This window comes from Ylistrum balloti, unplaced genomic scaffold (assembly GCF_031769215.1).
Source record: "Ylistrum balloti isolate Yb309-2 unplaced genomic scaffold, AGI_CSIRO_Ybal_v1 Utg370758, whole genome shotgun sequence".
NCBI lineage: Eukaryota > Metazoa > Mollusca > Bivalvia > Pectinida > Pectinidae > Ylistrum > Ylistrum balloti.
The window spans coordinates 883,622-907,041 of record NW_026782445.1 but is presented as its reverse complement, the minus strand read 5'-3'; the positions used below and the strand labels follow the sequence as shown (position 1 = coordinate 907,041).

Below are 23,420 nucleotides of genomic sequence, written 5' to 3'. Positions count from 1 at the left end.
CAGAGACGTAACTTTATATATTACATACCAAAAATTACTCATTTACTTCAGCCTTAAAACTGTATTATTTTCAAAACTTTACCTTGGCATCAATTGTTTTCATCAATTCATCAAATTATATACAGCAGTAATTATAAGAGATGGGATAAAACTGTTGCCAAGTAGACAAAAAAGATTGCAAAACTGTAACTTTCGGAATATTTATATTTTTTTATTTCTGGTTTTTAATTCACGATGATAGAGCAGTATTAGGAATTTAATACAAACGCTCATTATTCATATTTTGGTCCGCTTCGGGCTCCTAAACCTAGCGCATTTGTTTAATTTCCTGTCTTACCTCATATTGATTTACTTCCGGTATAAAACTCCCACGACCTGTCATAATAAATTTCATCAGTGATATAGCGAATTCTCTCGTTTGTCTGGAACGATCTGCACTTTAACGCAATGGATCAGGGACGAGCGAAGTCAGCCATGGCTACAGGACCAGCCGTTACATGTATGAAAACTCTTTTGATGGTGTTTAATTTTCTGTTTTGGGTAAGTAGATTCTAAACTATTTAATGTTTGTATTGTAAATTGTGGTGAACTGAGTATATTGCAGCGTAAGCTTTGAAGGTAATTATATAGTAACCGGATGTCATGCTACAGGTTAATGTTCGCCCAGACTCCGTATCCACTGTACTCCGTTGTAGTGTAGGTTGATAAATCATTAATTTATCCCACAGAGTTCAGTCATTTGCTGAACTCAGCAGATTTAAGTTTGAAACGTCGGATCCATTGCACTAAACCGTAACATTTTGTTTATAATTCCCTGTATGAACTCGGACAATGAAATCTGTCAGATCGTCAAATAAATGTTCAATACTTTTGTTTTTTAATCCATTTTGCCATACCTGATTCATTTCTAGGGTGCTTGTGTATCTGCCATATGGTAAAGTTACTTAAATCATCAAGTTACGTGGTATAACTATGACGCCAGATTACCAGCATCTTCCTTTCATTTGATTTTTTACTTAAGGATAAATTTCTGTTTGATAGTCTATAATAACCTTGTAGATTCATTAATCTATGCTCAAACTCCATACATTTACCGTGTCAGTCTGTATTAGCTTTACGATAAAAAAAAAAAAAACAAAAAAATTAGAAAAGAAAACCTTGCTTGGTTTTATAGTGTATTCATAATGTTTCTGAGTTATTTCTTCGAGTGCATTCATTTAAACCTAAACAGCTCTACATTTATTGCTTTAGCGAAATAAACTTATGAAATGTCATTATTTTATTCAAGCAATTCATTATACTAGGGAAAACTCTCAACTAACTAGACTAATACTCTACCAAAGAAGATAAAGTGGAATTCTCCTTGTAGACCTTAGATGAATTCTTAGTTTACATTAAAGGAAATCAAGTTGCTTAATTTAAAATTTAAAGTTAATCTACTTAAGTTCAATGACATTCAAATGAAATAATATCATAAATTGAATTTTATAGGACAGCATAACATACAGTTTGGTGTAGTGTATCAGCATACAATAAAAAATAGTGTACAAATAAATGAATTTCACTTCCAGCTTCTTATATCCTGCTGACATTGACTTTGATTATTTCTTTGAATAATTTAACAAAGATTTCAAACTAATGAAAATATTTGTATCTCAATGACATGTTTCTTGTCCACATAAAGTTTTCACTTAAACCTGAAATGCCAGTGGTTTTCTTTACTATAGGAAATTGCCACCTGGCAGAAATTGGAATTGGAAAATAGGAATTTGGGGAACACAAACGGCTAGATTTGGTCACTTCACAAAGAAGTTAAACATATAGACCTGTATGAATGGCTTTGAATACTAACACCATTTCAATTTCAGATCACAGGTATTGCGATCCTTGCACTTGGTATTTGGACAAAAGTGGATTTGTACAAGTACATGGAGCTTTCCGCCATCTACTACAGGGAGTCTCCATATGTCCTTATTGGAGTTGGGGCTGTCATTGTCCTGGTTGGCTCACTTGGGTGCTGTTGTACTGTGAAGGGAAACTCTATTTTGCTGTATATGGTAAGCCAAAACAATAATTGTTCTCTGTGAATTTTTAACCAGTACATGATTGTGCTGGGAATCAGACCGATTCTCATAATCAATAATTGAATGCTCATACACCAATCAGTTATTGACTATATACAATAATGCTGTGTGTTTCTCTTACTGATGATATTATCAATTTTGCATATTTCAATCCTGTTCGAACAATGGTGATAAAAGCTTTTCTTATTGAAAAATACTTCTAAATGTTTGAGATAAGAAAGAAAAGGTCATTGCAGAACCCTTCCAGGGCAACATCTTTTCAATTTTGGTGTGCTTTCATTTCGTTCATTTGTTTGGGACACTTTCAAAACCTCCAGTAAGATTGAATTCATGTAAAGGATGAAAAAACTACATATACACTACATATATCTTTGTATTTTGAAATTTGTATTGAATTTTGCTCAAATAAGCTGGTAATTTTTAAATATTGATGAAATGACCAGTTACTCTGTGGAGAACATTGAAACATGTTAACATTATATCTTTGAAACATGTTAACATTATATCTACTTATGTTATTTTCCCCAAGCCACCATTCACCTACAAAAAACAGACCCTGCACATGCATTCTTAAGTCCACAACATTTTTTCTGTGCTTTATATATTCCATTCAGTAGTTCAGTGCATGTGTGTAATTACATTTACCTTTATTTGCCTCAAACATGTAAAAATGAACGTACATGTAGACCTATATCATCAAAGATTACATAAAATGGATATGTTTTCTTATAATACTTACCTGAGATATTATTTGGTGGCCTTGTTAAGTTCTTTGCGACAAACTCTACACATGTGAATTGTATTGCCTTAATAGTGACGTGTCATTATTTTGCTGCCATCACATGTAATCACTTGTTATGTGCAGTAGTGACAAATTATCCTGGCAAAATAAGTCCGGTCCTCTAAAACTTGCACTGATCCTCTAAATCGAAAGTGATCACTCTGGAAATACTTGAAGACTATAAATAGCCTTTGCAATTGATGATTATGTTTCTGTTTTGCATCTGTCGTTACCTCAAAATTGATATTATTACCATTATCTGTTCCATGCAATTAAAATGATATATTTCTAGATTTACATAGCATATTATGAAAACAACTGAAAGTTGCACTAATATGATCGTATTCACACAAGTGCTTGTTCTAACACACAACATCAACTTACTGTGGTGTTTGTTCATGTACTGAAAGCAATTGTTTTCGAACACTTGGGAATTCTTTGTTTTGGTATTTTCTGAATGGAAAAAAAGATGGTTTTTGCCTGTCTTCTAATGACAAAGTAATTTAGTTAATATTTTTTTTATGAAATATTCGAATCGAATAAGGCTGTTTGAATAATATCAGATGCATTTTATTTGACAAATCAAAATATTTCTAGCGATTGATGTGAAAATGATGGAACGTCAATAAGATTTTGGATATTAGGAATTCATGTATTAAAATTCATGTGATATCTCTAGTTCTTTATGAACCTATATGTTTAATACAAACTAGACCCATGAAGAGACTGTACGTCCACCATGCATATGATATCATCAATCCAAAATGTTTGGAAAAAAATTGCTTTATATTTTCAACTGGCTTGGAGGGTAGGAAATATTTCTCAAATCAAAATCTCCAAAGGATGAAAGTTGCTCAACATCAGTAGATTAATACTTCCACTAATAAGAGAGATATGACTGTTTTTCTAACACTGACGTCACAATGCGTAGAAATGCTTAGTTGGGACTTAGGGGTTAAATAATAATTCATTTCTATTTAAATGCATTTTCTATTAAATAACTAATTTAGCCTTTGAATTTTTTAAAGAAGAATTTCATCATACTTGAATCAGCTAATGGTAGCTTTATTCTGTGGTACTGCTGAGGTCATAGATAATAAAAGCTAATATCGTTACTTTCAGAACTGCTTGCCATTTGCTTCTCTGATGTATAAGTACATACTACTCTAACACAATGAAACAAATATCCTGAACTATCCTACTATTGATAGATACAGTGACATACATGAATCAAACTTATTCAGTCATCACTACGTTGACTAGAGTGGGGGTTAGGTTAAGTGATTGATAACAGGCTGGTGTGGCAAAGTCAGAGACTAATTAATAAATTCTGCAATTGATCAATGATTTTGAACCTGTTAATTAGCTATGCTGTTATGCATCATTGGCTCACCACATCAGTATAGCTATAGGCTGTATATAATGTCATGAAAAAGTAATGATCTAACAGGGACTCGCACACCTGTATATCTATACAGAGGCCATACACAGCAGACCTAACAGGGACTCACACACCTGTATATCTATACAGAGGCCATACACAGCAGATCTAACAGGGACTAACACACCTATATATCTATACAGAGGCCATACACAGCAGACCTAACAGGGACTCACACACCTGTATATCTACACAGAGGCCATACACAGCAGACCTAACAGGGACTCACACACCTGCATATCTATACAGAGACCATACACAGCAGACCTGACAGGGACTCACACACCTGTATATCTATACAGAGACCATACACAGCACACCTGACAGGGACTCACACACCTATATATCTATACAGAGGCCATACACAGCAGACCTAACAGGGACTAACACACCTGTATATCTATACAGAGACCATACACAGGAGACCTAACAGGGACTAACACACCTATATATCTATACAGAGGCCATACACAGCAATGACCTAACAGGGACTCACACACCTGTATATCTATACAGAGACCATACACAGCAGACCTAACAGGGACTCACACACCTGTATATCTATACAGGGGTCATACACAGCAGACCTAACAGGGACTCACACACCTGCATATCTATACAGAGACCATACACAGCAGACCTAACAGGGACTCACACACCTGTATATCTATACAGAGACCATACACAGCAGACCTAACAGGGACTCACACACCTATATATCTATACAGAGGTCATACATAGCAATGACCTAACAGGGACTAACACACCTGTATATCTATACAGAGGCCATTCACAGCAGACCTAACAGGGACTAACACACCTATATATCTATACAGAGACCATACACAGCAGACCTGACAGGAAATCACACACCTGTATATCTATACAGAGACCATACACAGCAGACCTGACAGGGACTCACACACCTATATATCTATACAGAGGTCATACACAGCAGACCTAACAGGGACTCACACACCTGTATATCTATACAGAGACCATACACAGCAGACCTAACAGGGACTAACACACCTATATATCTATACAGAGGCCATACACAACAGATCTAACAGGGATTCACACACCTGTATATCTATACAGAGGCCATACACAGCAGACCTAACAGGGACTAACACACCTATATATCTATACAGAGACCATACACAGCAATGACCTAACAGGGACTAACACACCTATATATCTATACAGAGGCCATACACAGCAGACCTAACAGGGACTCACACACCTATATATCTATACAGGGGTCATACACAGCAGATCTAACAGGGACTAACACACCTATATATCTATACAGAGACCATACACAGCAATGACCTAACAGGGACTAACACACCTATATATCTATACAGAGGCCATACACAGCAATGATTTAACAGGGAGTCACACACCTATATATCTATACAGAGGCCATACACAGCAGACCTAACAGGGACTCACACACCTATATATCTATACAGAGGCCATACACAGCAATGATTTAACAGGGAATCACACACCTATATATCTATACAAAGTAATTACCCTGGCAGAGACTCATACATATGTATGTCTTTTAGGTCACTAGGGGTCATGCACACTTTATTTCAGGGTTTCAAGTATATATATACCCTGTCTCCTAGATTATCAGTGTGACATATAGACTGTATTACAGGGTTATATAAACCGTGTCTTCTAGGTCACCAGGGGATGTACTGCAGGGTTACGAATACCCTGTCTCATAGGTGACCAGGGATCAGACAGGCTGTATTACAGGGTTATATAAGCACTGTCTCCTAGGTCACCAGGGGATGTACCACAGGGTTATGAATACCCCATCTCATCGGTGACCAGGGATCAGACAATGTATAAGGATGTTTTATATAACCTGTGTCATTTGCTATCAGTCCTCATCCAGTTGTGGCCATTCATGCAGCCAGCATGAAATGTTCATTCATCCTAGGAACCTTTAATATATATTGTATGTATTTATCAGTGTAATGAGAAGTTGATTTGATTCATTCTAACACTGCTGATAAGATGAACAATGCAGAAACGCTTGCTCATGTAATTTGTGTGGAGTTTTATTGATTTTGCCCACCGATATCGGTTCCCTTGGAAACACCATTGCAGAAGATGTCTGTTATGCTGAACAATATTTTTTTTCTGGATTATAGAAAGTTTTAGCAAGGTAATAATTTGCACCCATAATATACACCTAAACCTAAGTGTGCTTCAATTAAAAAGGCTTTGGGGCTATGTCTGGGGTGGGATTGATCCCAGGCTATTTAATTGAAGAGGGTAGGGCACTATATCTGGGGTGGGATTGATCCCAGGCTATTTAATTGAAGAGTGTAGGGCACTATATCTGGGGTGGGATTGATCCCAGGCTATTTCTATAATGAAAAACTTGTTAATTTCATTAGTTTGGTCTAAAGTTGAGATTTTCTTGCTCGGGCAAAAGCCAGAACGAGCGGGGATCTCACCAATGGAGACTAGCCTCTCTCCTGTCTGGCCGTCAGGAACCGACACATACTGGCTAGAAAGGTGGTCGTATTTATACTAGCCATGTTAATTAACTGATGAAGTACTATTACACATTAGCTAACAGGTAAACATGGATTGAAGTATACATGAGTTATTGACATGGTCTTGTTCACATAAATGGCATTAGATTCGGCTGTTTACAACAAGATAATGTTACACTGACCATCATACAAACTGCTTAGATAGGCTTCAGGTAATGACTTATATAATCAGGGAACAAACTAATACATGAACATGTGTAGTAGATCAGTAACGACAGAATACCTCTAGCCACTGGTCAATACATGATTGTTCACAGTAGATGTCAGTACTAAATTAACACAGGCAGATACATTATGATGAAACATCTGACTTATGTCTAGCACAATTTTGAATAATTTAATTAACTTACATATTAACTTTTAATAATTCATTCGTCCCTTTGTTTAAATTGATTTCAAATTAGTTACAATTTGACATTATCTATGCATACATATATAGAGCATATAAAGACCAAACAATGGTGGACACCAAGATCCCTCTGGGATCTCTTGTTGTTTAATGAAATATCCTTAAAGTTTATGTGATGTTAGCATGAACCACTACCTACCAGACACACCTAGATAACAAAGATTTGAGAGTGAGGCCTTAAAGTTTGTGTGATTTTAGAATGAACCGCAACCTCCCAGACACACCTAGATAACAAAGATTTGTGACTGAGGCCTTAAAGTTTATGTGATTTTAGTGTGAAACACTACCTACCAGACACACCTAGATAACAATGCTTTGTGACTGAGGCCTTAAAGTTTATGTGATTTTAGTGTGAAACACTACCTACCGGACACACCTAGATAACAATGCTTTGTGACTGAGGCCTTAAAGTTTATGTGATTTTAGTGGGAAGCACTACCTACTAGAGGCATAGCTGATCTTCTAACTATTGATCTGTGAAAACAGTTAGGTTTCATGTCTCTGTTTAATTCTCCTGGGAGTTCCATAAGCCTATGTAATCATTGCTTTTAAATTCTTTGCAAAGTATATATAACAAACTCTTTCTGTAAACAAGTCTTTCTTCTAAGGTCTGATTTAAAGATGTCATTAAACGTGTTTAGGATTTAAATTGTATGTTACATCCAAAAAATATTTTCCAATATCATTGTATTTAATAGTGTCCTGTATCTAACAGTATTCTGTATCCTTGTTAGTATCTAACAGTATCCTTGTTAGTATCTAACAGTATTCTGTATCCTTGTTAGTATCTAACAGTATTCTGTATCCTTGTGAGTATCTAACAGTATCCTGTATCCTTGTTAGTATCTAACACTATCCTGTATCCTTGTTAGTATATAACAGTATCCTGTATCCTTGTTAGTATCTAACAGTATCCTGTATCCTTGTTAGTATCTAACTGTATCCTTGTTAGTATCTAACAGTATCCTTGTTAGTATCTAACTGTATCCTGTATCCTTGTTAGTATCTAACAGTATCCTGTATCCTTGTTAGTATCTAACAGTATCCTGTATCCTTGTTAGTATCTAACAGTATCCCTTGTTAGTATCTAACAGTATCCTGTATCCTTGTTAGTATCTAACAGTATCCCTTGTTAGTATCTAACTGTATCTGTGTTAGTATCTAACAGTATCCTGTATCCTTGTTAGTATCTAACAGTATCCTTGTTAGTATCTAACAGTATCCTGTATCCTTGTTAGTATCTAACAGTTTCCTTGTTAGTATCTAACAGTATCCTGTATCCTTGTTAGTATCTAACAGTATCCTGTATCCTTGTTAGTATCTAACAGTATCCTGTATCCTTGTTAGTATCTAACAGTATCCTGTATCCTTGTTAGTATCTAACAGTATCCTTGTTAGTATCTAACAGTATCCTTGTTAGTATCTAACAGTATCCTGTATCCTTGTTAGTATCTAACAGTATCCTGTATCCTTGTTAGTATCTAACAGTATCCTGTATCCTTGTTAGTATCTAACAGTATTCTGTATCCTTGTTAGTATCTAACAGTATTCTGTATCTTTGTTAATATCTAACTGTATCCTGTATCCTTGTTAGTATCTAACAGTATCCTGTATCCTTGTTAGTATCTAACAGTATCCTGTATCCTTGTTAGTATCTAACCGTATCTGTATCTTGTTAGTATCTAACAGTATCCTGTATCCTTGTTAGTATCTAACAGTTAGTATCTAACTGTATCCTTGTTTGTATCTAACAGTATCCTGTATCCTTGTTAGTATCTAACAGTATCCTGTATCCTTGTTAGTATCTAACAGTATCCTTGTTAGTATCAAACAGTATCCTTGTTAGTATCTAACAGTTTCTTGTTAGTATCTAACAATATCCTTGTTAGTATCTAACAATATCCTTGTTAGTATCTAACAATATCCTTGTTAGTATCTAACAGTATCCTTGTTAGTATCTAACAGTATCCTCTAACAGCATCCTGTATCCTTGTTAGTATCTAACAGTATCCTTGTTTTTAGTATCTAACAGTATCCTTGTTAGTATCTAACAGTATCCTTGTTAGTATCTAATAGTATCCTTGTTAGTATCTAACAGTATCCTTGTTAGTATCTAACAGTATCCTTGTTAGTATCTAACAGCATCCTGTATCCTTGTTAGTATCTAACAGTATCCTTGTTAGTATCTAATAGTTGTTAGTATCTAACAGTATCCTGTATCCTTGTTAGTATCTAACAGTATCCTGTATCCTTGTTAGTATCTAACAGTATCCTGTATCCTTGTTAGTATCTAACAGTATCCTTGTTAGTATCTAACAGTATCCTTGTTAGTATCTAACAGTATCCTGTATCCTTGTTAGTATCTAACAGTATTCTGTATCCTTGTTAGTATCTAACAGTATCCTTGTTAGTATCTAACAGTATCCTGTATCCTTGTTAGTATCTAACAGTATTCTGTATCCTTGTTAGTATCTAACAGTATCCTGTATCCTTGTTAGTATCTAACAGTATCCTGTATCCTTGTTAGTATCTAACAGTATCCTGTATCCTTGTTAGTATCTAACTAACAGTATCCTGTATCCTTGTTAGTATCTAACAGTATCCTTGTTAGTATCTAACAGTATCCTGTATCCTTGTTAGTATCTAACAGTATCCTGTATCCTTGTTAGTATCTAACAGTATTCTGTATCCTTGTTAGTATCTAACAGTATCCTTGTTAGTATCTAACAGTATTCTGTATCCTTGTTAGTATCTAACAGTATCCTGTATCCTTGTTAGTATCTAACAGTATCCTGTATCCTTGTTAGTATCTAACAGTATCCTTGTTAGTATCTAACAGTATCCTGTATCCTTGTTAGTATCTAACAGTATCCTGTATCCTTGTTAGTATCTAACAGTAATCTGTATCCTTGCTAGTATCTAACAGTATCCTGTATCCTTGTTAGTATCTAACTGTATCCTTGTTAGTATCTAACAGTATCCTTGTTAGTATCTAACAGTATTCTGTATCCTTGTTAGTATCTAACAGTATTCTGTATATTTGTTAGTATCTAACAGTATCCTGTATCCATGTTAGTATCTAACAGTATCCTTGTTAGTATCTAACAGTATTCTGTATCCTTGTTAGTATCTAACAGTATCCTGTATCCTTGTTAGTATCTAACAGTATCCTTGTTAGTATCTAACAGTATATCTAACAGTATTGTATCCTTGTTAGTATCTAACAGTATCCTTGTTAGTATCTAACAGTATTCTGTATCCTTGTTAGTATCTAACAGTATTCTGTATATTTGTTAGTATCTAACAGTATCCTGTATCCATGTTATATCCTATGTTAGTATCTAACAGTATTCTGTATCCTTGTTAGTATCTAACAGTAGTATCCTTGTTAGTATATAACAGTATCCTGTATCCTTGTTAGTATCTAACAATATCTTGTATCCTTGTTAGTATCTAACAGTATCCTTGTTAGTATCTAACAGTATCCTTGTTAGTATCTAACAGCATCCTGTATCCTTGTTAGTATCTAACAGTATCCTGTATCCTTGTTAGTATATAACAGTATCCTGTATCCTTGTTTTGTATCTAACAGTATCCTTGTTAGTATCTAACAGTATCCTTGTTAGTATCTAACAGTTTCTTGTTAGTATCTAACAGTATCCTTGTTAGTATCTAACAGTATCCTTGTTAGTATCTAATAGTATCCTTGTTCTAACAGTATCCTTGTTAGTATCTAACAGTATCCTTGTTAGTATCTAACAGTATCCTTGTTAGTATCTAACAGTATCCCTTGTTAGTATCTAACAGTATCCTTGTTAGTATCTAACAGTATCTGTAACAGTATCCTGTGTTAGTATCTAACAGTATCTAACATATCCTGTATCCTTGTTAGTATCTAACAGTATCCTTGTTAGTATCTAACAGTATCCTGTATCCTTGTTAGTATCTAACAGTATCCTGTATCCTTGTTAGTATCTAACAGTATCAAGTATCTAACAGTATCCTTGTTAGTATCTAACAGTATCCTTGTTAGTATCTAACAGTTATATCCTTGTATCCTTGTTAGTATCTAACAGTATCCTTGTTATATCCTTTGTTAGTATCTAACAGTATCCTTGTTAGTATCCTTGTTAGTATCTAACAGTATCCTTGTATATCTAACAATATCTTGTTGTATCCAGTATCCTTGTTAGTATATCTAACAACAGTATTCTGTATCCTTGTTAGTATCTAACAGTAGTATCTAATGTATCCTTGTTAGTATCTAACAGTTAGTATCTAACAGCATCCTGTATCCTTGTTAGTATCTAACAGTATCCTTGTTAGTATCTAATAGTATCCTTGTTAGTATCTAACAGTATCCTTGTTAGTATCTAACAGCATCCTGTATCCTTGTAAGTATCTAACAGTATTCTGTATCCTTGTTAGTATCTAACAGTATCCTTGTTAGTATCTAACAGTATCCTTGTTAGTATCTAACAGTATTCTGTATCCTTGTTAGTATCTAACAGTATTCTGTATCCTTGTTAGTATCTAACAGTATTCTGTATCCTTGTTAGTATCTAACAGTATCCTGTATCCTTGTTAGTATCTAACAGTATCCTGTATCCTTGTTAGTATCTAACAGTATCCTGTATCCTTGTTAGTATCTAACAGTATCCTTGTTAGTATCTAACAGTTTCTTGTAATCGTGTATCCTCGTGGTATATTTACTATTCTATATTATGTCCTGTTTTTAATCCTGTATTTATTTACAGTATGCTGTTTTCCTGGTTGTCGTGTTCATCGTAGAACTCAGTGCTGGTGCTGCAGGATTTGTCTACCAGAGTAAGGTGAGTCCCAATAAGTCACTATCAGTTTGGCGAATTTAGATAAACAATGACTTAACTAAAATATGTATTAAGGCATCGCCTGACACACCAAGCCCTTAAATATTGTAATGATTTGTTGGTTGTGCTAGTTTTTTCATTATCAATGTGCTATTTTCAGTTGGAAGCTGGCTTCAAGGAAGGCTTACAGGTGGCTCTACAGAAATACAAGGTGGACGCAGAAATTACTGGAGCCATGGATGATCTGCAGTCTCAGGTAACTATGGCAACAGCATATCAAAGTAATATTAAATCTTACGTCATGTAAACTTAATGGTATAATCTGGTATGATCTAAGTATTTCAAATTTTTTTGTAATTGCGAAGGTAATACTTGACTGCTTTTGATTTTAATATGAGGGGTTGGCGATCGAGATCTATCTGATTAAAATCCCAACTTGATTTCTATGCTCAATGTGGCAGAGTTTACACAATTGGAGTGTAGTATTAATCAGACAGAGGAATATAGCTCTCTTTATCTTGACTTATCTAGGTTATTTCCAAACTGAGGTATAGAATGGTTTTCTTGATTGCTGATTTTTCTTCTCTATGTGGTGTCATTTTGCGGGATGGGGGAGGGGGAAAAGTAACTGATGAGGTTTATAATAGTGTTTAGGTATACAGCGTAAGGCATATCTAGTGTAAGACTTATACAGTGTAAAATGTATACAGAGTGTAAGACATACAGTAATAGGTATATACAGTGTAGGGTGAGATATACAGTGTATAACATACATTGAAAGATGTGTACAGTGTATAACATACATTGTAATATGTATACAGTTTATAACATACATTGTAATATGTATACAGTTTATAACATACATTGGAAGATGTATACAGTGTATAACATACATGGTAATATGTCTACAGTGTATAACATACATTGTAAGGAGTCTACAGTGTATAACAAACATTGTAAGATGTGTACAGTGTATAACAAACATTGTACGATGTGTACAGTGTATAACAAACATTGTACGATGTGTACAGGGTATAACATACATTGTAAAATGTGTACAGTGTATAACATACATTGTAAGATGTGTACAGTGTATGACATACATTGTAAGTATATACAGTGTATAACATACATTGTAAGATGTGTACAATGTATAACATACATTGTAAGATGTGTACAGTGTATAACATACATTGTAAGATATGTACAGTGTATAACATACATTGTAAGATGTATACAGCATATAACAAACATTGTAATATGTCTACAGTGTATAACATACATTGTAAGATGTGTACAGTGTATAACAAACATTGTAAGATGTGTACAGTGTATTACATACATTGTAAGATGTATACAGCATATAACATACATTGTAAGATGTCTACAGTGTATAACATACATTGGAAGATGTATACAATGTGAGATGTATATATTCAGTGTAAGACATAATAGATTAAAACAAAAACAGGATAAGGCATAAACAATGAAAGATACAGCTGGTAGAACCAACGCCATAATTTAAAGTAGACAGTTCTAGGTTTCCTACACATTTCGTAAGAATCCCGAAGGTTTGCAGGGTGGTTGTGTTGTTTGGTAGATCAATACAAGGTAAACAACAACAGCTTCCTAGTATGTTTCTTAAATTTATCATGATTTTTGTTGATATGTTTCGTACTTTACGGGCTTCATCAGGACAAATATACATCATTTTCTATTCCCTAAAGTATAAAAATTGGGCACAACATTTCTATAAATAGTTACTATTGTCACTATAAATAATAACCATTGTGACATCCCGTCATAAACGACTATGCCATGTGAGATGATTACTGTGTTAAATCACATTCTATAACATCATTCCTATATTGCTGTGTCCATGCTGTAATCAGCCTATCCTTATACTAATGCCCTAATCTATCATGTTTAATACAATTGATACAAAATCAAAGTTAATTTATTTTCATCCACACATAATGTCTCCAATTTCCAACTGATAATTTAGCTGTTTGTAGTCCCTTGGGGCAAAACATGTGTTGACAAAGATCATAATATATTGAAGAAACATAATTGGAAGCTGTTGTGGTTGTTCACCTTGTAAGTGTAAGACACGATATACAGTGTATGACATACCAGTACATTGCTAGATGAATACAGAGTTGAATATATACAGTGTAATATGTTGACAGTGAAACCCATATACAGTATAAAACATTAACAGTGTAAGTAAAAAATACAGTGTAAAACAGAAACACTGTAAGACATAAACAGTGTAAAACAGAAACACTGTAAGACATATACAGTGTAAAACATAAACATTGTTAGACATATACAGTGTAAAACAGAAACTTTGTTAGACATTTGCAATGTAAAACAGAAACACTGTAAGACATATACAGTGTAAAACATAAACATAGTTAGACATATACAGTGTAAAACATGAACATTGTTAGACATATACAGTGTAAAACATAAACATTGTTAGACATATACAGTGTAAAACATAAACATTGTTAGACATATACAGTGTAAAACATAAACATTGTTAGACATATACAGTGTAAAACAGAAACTTTGTTAGACATATACAGTGTAAAACATAAACATTGTTAGACATATACAGTGTAAAACACAAACAATGTAGGACATATACAGTGTAAAACAGAAACATTGTTAGACATATACAGTGTAAAACACAAACAATGTAGGACATATACAGTGTAAAACATAAACATTGTTAGACATATACAGTGTAAAACACAAACAATGTAGGACATATACAGTGTAAAACATAAACATTGTTAGACATATACAGTGTAAAACATAAACATTGTTAGACATATACAGTGTAAAACATAAACATTGTTAGACATATACAGTGTAAAACATAAACATTGTTAGACATATACAGTGTAAAACACAAACAATGTAGGACATATACAGTGTAAAACAGAAACTTTGTTAGACATATACAGTGTAAAACACAAACATTGTTAGACATATACAGTGTAAAACACAAACAATGTAGGACATATACAGTGTAAGGTATACACAGTGTAAAATTTATGTAGTGTAAGAGTTTTATGTACTGTATACCTGCACTTAATGTCACTCTGTGTGATTTCTTGTCTGAATCATATACTTTACTATTACTACAGCTCAAGTGTTGTGGGATCCACAGCTACACAGACTGGGTAAACAAAACAACCACCACTGATGGCAAGGTGCCCACTTCCTGTTGTTTGGACCAGAACAAGTGTCCCACTGAGTTCTTGCCAGAGAATGTTAAAGATTGGTTCCCTAAGGTAGTGTATAGTGTGTCAAAACCTTATATTAACTCTGTATCTCATTAAATCAAACTGGGAAAATAGGAGCATGATATCATAGTGATATCGGTTAAAACAAGAAATTTATGTGTATATGAGTTAAAACAAGGAATTTTATCAGGATAGTAAAATCAGTTAAAAACACTTGATCTGTAAAATTTACCATGTTAATGAAAACTAATTTACAGGTTTGTAACATATAGAGTTGTACAGAGTTGGTATGTACTGACAAGTTAGAATAGTAAATAAACCAAAGTTCATATTTTTGATTCCAGGGCTGCTATTCCACTGTAGTGGATTTCATGCAAAGCAACATGGGGATGATTGGGGGTGTTGCCCTTGGAATCTCTTTCTTCCAGGTAAGAAAAGTTAAATATCAGGTAGTTGGTTTCTGTAAGGTTTTTGTGTCATCATTAAAAAAAGTTATGATTCCTGTCATAGATCGGGATACATTACATCATGGATTGGGAAAGTTCTCATCTTAGAATAGAAGATATCCCATCATGGATTAGGGGTATCCCATCAAAGATTGGGAGCACCTATCATGTCAAAATTTACAAAAGTACATTTCTATATTATTAAATTCTTTATATAGGACATAAATACAAAACACACCTAACACCAAGATGTATTTATTGAGATTCCACTTATATTATATACCTGTTTGTTAATTACAGGTGTTTAGTACCCTGTATATATACCTGTGTGTAAATTACAGGTGTTTAGTACCCTGTATATATACCTGTGTGTAAATTACAGGTGTTTAGTACCCTGTAGATATACCTTTGTGTAAATTACAGGTGTTAAGTACCCTGTATATATACCTGTGTGTTAATTACAGGTGTTTAGTACCCTGTATATATACCCCTGTATATATACCTGTGTGTTGATTACAGGTGTTTAGTTCCCTGCATATATACCTGTGTGTTGATTACAGGTGTTTAGTACCCTGTATATATACCAGTATGTTGGTTACAGGTGTTTAGTACCCTGTATATATACCTGTGTGTTGATTACATGTGTTTAGTACCCTATATATACCTGTGTGTTGATTACAGGTGTTTAGTACCCTGTATATATACCTGTGTGTTGATTACAGGTGTTTAGTACCCTATATATACCTGTGTGTTGATTACAGGTGTTTAGTACCCTATATATACCTGTGTGTTGGTTACAGGTGTTTAGTACCCTGTATATATACCTGTGTGTTGATTACATGTGTTTAGTACCCTATATATACCTGTGTGTTGATTACAGGTGTTTAGTACCCTGTATATATACCTGTGTGTTGATTACAGGTATTTAAGATTCTGTATATATACTTGTGTGTTAATTACAGGTATTTAAGATTCTGTATATATGTTGTGTAATTAAAGTTTTTGTTTATTTTCTGTATGTATTTCTGTGTATTATTATATATAACTATTATTTACAGGTGTTTGGTGCATTACTTGCCTGCTGTTTGGCTAAGAACATCAACAAGGCCAAGTATGAACAGGTTGCCTAGACTATCAGGAACACCAAAGGAATACTTCTGTTAACATCAGCAGATAAACTAATGTAATTCACCAACACAAAAAAAAATTAGGGCTTTACACTGAGTCACCAATGCATGTATTTATATGTTATATATAATACTGATATTCTAGAATTTCTAAGATGCTTCTGCCCAGTATTAGGAAGGAGAGTTCTAACAAAGCTTTAAAAGGAACAAAATTCTCCAAATTTGTAGACAATTCTCTCTTAAAATTCCTATAAACTATAATATATCTGCATTTATTGTGCTTTATTTGGTAAACTTGAATTTATAAATGGTATTAAGATTCAACAGTTCTGCTGTTGAAATAGGACTTCAGGCAGATGTTCAAATCTTGTAATGGGCAAAGTGTAATTATTAAAATAGAAACTGGAACAGCCAGAAAATTTACCCACCCAAATATGTGTCGTAAAGCACATTAGTGGGATGAAAGTATTCTAGGTATCCTTGGCCTGGTAAATAGGAACTATATCAATCTCAGAATGGAACTTTTAACAATGAGTTTTACAGAACCATCAATTTAAGAAACATATATAAAATCTTCCCTGCTATAGGTGAAGCTTGTCATATGCTTTTACCTGATAATATATTGGTCATGAATTGATTTCCAGTGTCACAAACTCACCTGATTTTGTCAGGTCAACATGATATTGCCCATATTCTGACCTGAAAAAAAGCTAGAATCACCTTATTTTTCTTTACTACTTAAAAAGTTTAAAATTCAATTTTTGGATTTAATATAATCAGAATAATATTCAAACATAACATAAACTATCATCTAAATACATACAGATCACAATAGAGTTGATTATAAGGTCTTTTTGCCTAATGAAACTTTTAAACACTCTGACACCTGTGATTTGGATGGTGATGACCAGATATATTTAGACAAGCGGTTGGTGACACTGGATTTCTTGTGTATGTCTGCTTCCAATGCTAAGTGTGCTTCTACCAGACATGTTGTCTGGATTTTTATGTATATACAAAGATTTCTTTTGCACATTAACTATCGTTCTGTTTATATTTTTGATAACTTTAGATCTGAAGATTATACAATATAAGATAGGACGAAGAATGCTCTACAAGGACAACATAATATTAAATTCTCAACTGATAACATATATTGAGGTTATCATCTCATGGTATTTTATTTATCAATCTATAATATTTTATTTTAACAAAAAAAGAAGGAAGTTGGTGCCATATCATGTTTTTAATATTATGCATAATTAGATATTAATTTCTTTTTTTTTAATGAAATTTTGATGCAGAACGCAAAACATTATCTAGCATTGTAGTGAGATCAATTATCAGTCACATTGACAATTTATGTTACACATTACGCGTGAATAAATGTTAATCTTGTTATATATATATTTGATCAACTTTGTCATTTAGTTGACTGGAACACCATAGTTATGTAATGTTATTGAAAACTTTTTTCTGTTTTTGTTTTTTTTTTTTTAATTTGATTAACTTTGGCATTAAACTTAGTAGAGTTACATACATTGCAGTAAATATTTCTCTTAAAAAAAAATCATCAAATTATAAACTGATTTCATTAATGGAGGCTGTTACTGAAATACCATTAAGTTGTATGTTGATACTATTTGAGGTAGGGAATCCAGAACTTTTCATCTATTTTCATTAACCGATAAGTTTATAAAGTAAAGATTGTATCTCCTTTCCCTACCTTTATCTAACAAAGAAATATTAAACCCATTAGTGAGAAAATTTGATTGCTGACAGGGAGTTACTAGTCTTTCTGTAGAATAGTTTATAGAATCCAATCCTGGTGACAGCAGTGGTTATGTGTGAAAATTATGGAGAATATAGCTTTTTCACAACAGTAAATGCCCAAGTTACTCTGCTAAACATTAGATATTTAGAATTCTACATCACTGGAAACATACAGTGTTGAGACTCTGCCTGAATATCATATCAGTTCGAAATACAAACTAAAAGACTAAGAATTTTTAGTCTTTAATCAAATTTTTTATTAGCATAATTATCAAAAATAAGCTTGTTATTTATTGTTTCAAGATTCAAACATAATTATCAAAATGACTTTTTATAGAATGCTTTATACACAATCATAATGATCAGAAATTTGAGTCTTCTAAAGAATTCAAATCAAACAATTATCCCACCATTTTCAGAAGATCACATGAAAACTTCACAAAATGTGACTTTTTAATTTTTGAAAATCACAGCCTTGATAACTGATAGCTACCTTGGCATATATGTAGGAATTTTTGTATAGTGCTACAGTTGTCTAAATAAGGTTTTCCTATTTGTTGTTGCTATACTAAGCCTAGTGTGGAGTTTGTTATGGTCATATTGACCATTAGTGTTGCCAGTGTTATCATGGTCACCATACTGACCGTAGCTGTTGCTAGGCTAAGCCTGGTGTGGAGTTTTGTCATGGTTATGTTATTGATGTGAGGTTACATCTTGTGTGGAATGTTGTCATGGTCACATTAAGTTATTGTTGCTAGGCTTGGCCTTGTGTGTAGCATTGTCATGGTCATAATGACTCTTGCAGTTTCTAAGGATTAGCCTTATGTGAAGCGTTGTCATGGTCATAATGACTCTTGTAGTTGCTAAGGATTGGCCTTGTGTGTAGCGTTGCCATGGTCATAATGACTCTTGTAGTTGCTAAGGCTTGGCCTTGTGTGTAGCATTGTCATGGTCATAATGACTCTTGTAGTTGATAAGGCTTGACCTTGTGTGTAGCATTGTCATGGTCATAATGACTCTTGTTGTTGCAAGGGTGTATTGTTTCTCTCCCTACAAAACTAGACCTTTTACATTTAGTTGCCATGGTGACTGGGACCATACTTGTTCTTTTATCTATATTAGCTCTGATTGTTGAATATTAATGAAGAACAGTTTTATTTGTAGTAGATTTTTTTTCTAGTATCACATACCTGTACACTTATTTATGCATAAATATATATCATATATAGTTGTCATGGTTGAAGGGAAAATTTGACTGTTGCTGTGGAAATCCTGTTATGGTTCCAGGGGTAACAGTACTTATAATGATGATAAAAATACAATATAATAATCAAAGAATTTTAATCATGTATTTACAATGTTATGTGCAATCTTGGCATTAAAACTATCTGTTCAAGATAAATTTAATGATTGTTTCTGTTGAAACACATTTTACCGAAAAGTTGTCAACAAGTATTACGCAATAAATTGTTTGTAATTATTACATTATTAGCGTTAACACCGTGGACTATTGTGATAGACACTGAAATAAATAACACACTTGATGTTTCTAAACAGAAACTATTTTAGTCTTGCCTGCGTTCCAGTCGTGTTTTCCATGAAGTTTGAGTTTTTGTTTCCCACTAATGTTCAGGTTTAAATGCTAACCATAGGAAGTCAACAATTACATATTCATTTAACAACAAAACTTTAATATATGTCTTGATGATTGAGAGTTCTCGCCTTATTTCAGTTTATCGTTTAAATATCTATATGTAACAGGGTATTTTAGTTATAAAAGCTTTGACATATTGTGCAATATTGTCAGACAGCATTGTCTCAGCTCTCTGTAAGATATTGATAGCAAATAAATGCTTGTCAGTCCAATTTGAAGAATTTTACATTATGCTGTCATTATCAGAACCTGAATCGTGATATAGTGAGACAGTTATAAGTAAACATATCCCTGTTGTCCCCAGTACTGTGGAGTAGTGGTGACAAATTAATCCCTGTTGTCCTGACTACTGTGGAGTAGTGGGGACAACATGAATCCCTGTTGTCCTCACTACTGTGGAGTAATGGGGACAAATGAATCCCTGTTGTCCTCACTACTGTGGAGTAATGGGGACAAATGAATCCCTGTTGTCCTCACTACTGTGGAGTAGTAGGGAGAACATGAATCCCTGTTGTCCTGACTACTGTGGAGTAGTGGGGACAGCATGAATCCCTGTTGTCCTGACTACTGTGGAGTAGTAGGGACAACATGAATCCCTGTTGTCCTGACTACTGTGGAGTAGTAGGGACAACATGAATCCCTGTTGTCCTGACTACTGTGGAGAAGTGGGACCAAAATGAATCCCTGTTGTCCTGACTACTGTGGAGTAATGGGGACAAATGAATCCCTGTTGTCCTGACTACTGTGGAGTAGTGGAGACAACATGAATCCCTGTTGTCCTGACTACTGTGGAGTAATGGGGACAAATGAATCCCTGTTGTCCTGACTACTGTGGAGTAGTGGGGACAACATGAATCCCTGTTGTCCTGACTACTGTGGAGTAGTGGGGACAACATGAATCCCTGTTGTCCTCACTACTGTGGAGTAATGGGGACAAATGAATCCCTGTTGTCCTCACTACTGTGGAGTAATTGGGACAAATGAATACCTGTTGTCCTCACTACTGTGGAGTAATTGGGACAAATGAATCCCTGTTGTCCTCACTACTGTGGAGTAATTGGGACAAATGAATCCCTGTTGTCCTCACTACTGTGGAGTAGTAGGGACAAATGAATCCCTGTTGTCCTGACTACTGTGGAGTAGTGGGGACAACATGAATCCCTGTTGTCCTGACTACTGTGGAGTAGTTTGGACAACATGAATCCCTGTTGTCCTGACTACTGTGGAGTAGTTTGGACAACATGAATCCCTGTTGTCCTGACTACTGTGGAGAAGTGGGACCAAAATGAATCCTTGTTGTCCTGACTACTGTGGAGTAGTGGAGACAACATGAATCCCTGTTGTCCTGACTACTGTGGAGTAGTGGGGACAAAATGATGCAGGAGTTCAAGGTTGTCTCCAACAGTCTCATTGATTCACTTACCATAGTCATCCTACATTAAGCCCATGCCTGGTGATAAGCCCTCTGTTAAGGTACCATAGTTAAGTAACAATGAGGCCATGTCTGGTCATAAGCCCAACCATATCTTTAGCTGTTATAAGTAGAATACATATGATTGCTGTTTCTTTAGTTTGCAATATGGTAAACTGGGAAGCAATTGCTCAGGACTTTTTTTCATCCTGGCATAAATCTACTAATTTTCTCCCAAAAGTATATAAAACATGTACATGTACTTCAGTGTTAGGCGTGAAACTTTAGCCCACATTTTACTGTAGTCCTATTTGTATATTATTGGGTATATAGCAGGCTTTATGCCCACTATTATGGCCTTTTAGCAGGTGTCCTAATTACAGAAACCTTAGGGATGACTTAGAGTTTGATTTGTATGTTGGACCCCTGGGCTTATTGAAGGATATATATGGTACTCATTATATCTGATATGAAATCTAATGTTTTGTTTGCCTAATGCCATTTAAGTACTGATTTTTAATTTCTCTTTGTTGTCTCATTTCCTTGTAATAGGGTATAGAAAACAAATTCCGTAAAATTTAAACTCAATTTTTGGTTTTTTGAACTTTCAATTTTCTATCTTATAAAATGTCAGTCTCTATGTTGTTTTCCTTGATATGTAAAGAGTGTTTATCAATTATACAAAGAATCTTGATATTATAATGTCAGTAATTTGCATTTACACAATGTATGTTATTTCTCTGAAAAAATATATTGGACTTTTCCTCAAGTTTTTGTTATATATTTTAAAAGATTATCATTGTTAATAAATGTTATATATAATTGATGTAGATTAAAGGAGGCCATAAACTATACACTTGTTTGTAGTAGTATTGTGTTGAAATAAATATGTAGGACCATCAACTTTGTTGTTGTTTACAAAACCTAAGGATCTTTGTACAATATACTTACTGTAATTAACCAAAAAGGAGACTTATCACTATGGATCTTTGTACAATATACTTACTGTAATTAACCAAAAAGGAGACTTATCACTAAGGATCTTTGTACAATATACTTACTGTAATTAACCAAAAAGGAGACTTATCACTATGGATCTTTGTACAATATACTAAATGTAATTAACTATAAAGGAGACTTATCACTAAGGATCTTTGTACAATATACTAAATGTAATTAACTATAAAGGAGACTTATCACTACGGATCTTTGTACAATATACTAAATGTAATTAACTATAAAGGAGACTTATCACTAAGGATCTTTGTACAATATACTTACTGTAATTAACCAAAAAGGAGACTTATCACTATGGATCTTTGTACAATATACTAAATGTAATTAACTATAAAGGAGACTTATCACTACGGATCTTTGTACAATATACTAAATGTAATTAACTATAAAGGAGACTTATCACTACGGATCTTTGTACAATATACTAAATGAATTAAGCAAAAAGGAGATTTATCACTACAGAGACTTATCACTACGGATCTTTGTACAATATATAAATGAATTAAGCAAAAAGGAGACTTATTACTACAGATCTTTGTACAATATATAAATGAATTAAGCAAGAGGAGAATTATCACTACATAGACATTTTGTATGAGTTGTGTC

The 23,420-nt window shown here is 33.9% G+C and overlaps 1 protein-coding gene across 1 annotated transcript; it reads left to right on the top strand.

Annotated features, from left to right (window-relative positions):
• Positions 1 to 395: 395 nt before the first annotated feature.
• On the top strand, positions 396 to 22,514 carry LOC132558109 (tetraspanin-7-like). Its single transcript, XM_060222638.1, has 7 exons — positions 396 to 540; positions 1,869 to 2,057; positions 12,058 to 12,132; positions 12,290 to 12,385; positions 15,288 to 15,434; positions 15,731 to 15,814; positions 16,891 to 22,514. The coding sequence occupies exons 1-7, from the start codon at positions 448 to 450 to the stop codon at positions 16,960 to 16,962; spliced, it is 756 nt and encodes a 251-aa protein (XP_060078621.1). The 5' UTR covers positions 396 to 447; the 3' UTR covers positions 16,963 to 22,514.
• Positions 22,515 to 23,420: the final 906 nt, after the last annotated feature.

What these genes read in the sequence shown, in the direction of transcription:
- LOC132558109 (XM_060222638.1), top strand. Translation starts at nt 448, where the DNA reads ATGGATCAGGGACGAGCGAAGTCAGCCATGGCTACAGGACCAGCCGTT. An exon ending in TGTTTAATTTTCTGTTTTGG is followed by an intron (nt 541 to 1,868) that starts GTAAGTAGATTC and finishes TTTCAATTTCAG; the next exon opens with ATCACAGGTATTGCGATCCT. An exon ending in TTAAAGATTGGTTCCCTAAG is followed by an intron (nt 15,435 to 15,730) that starts GTAGTGTATAGT and finishes TTTTGATTCCAG; the next exon opens with GGCTGCTATTCCACTGTAGT.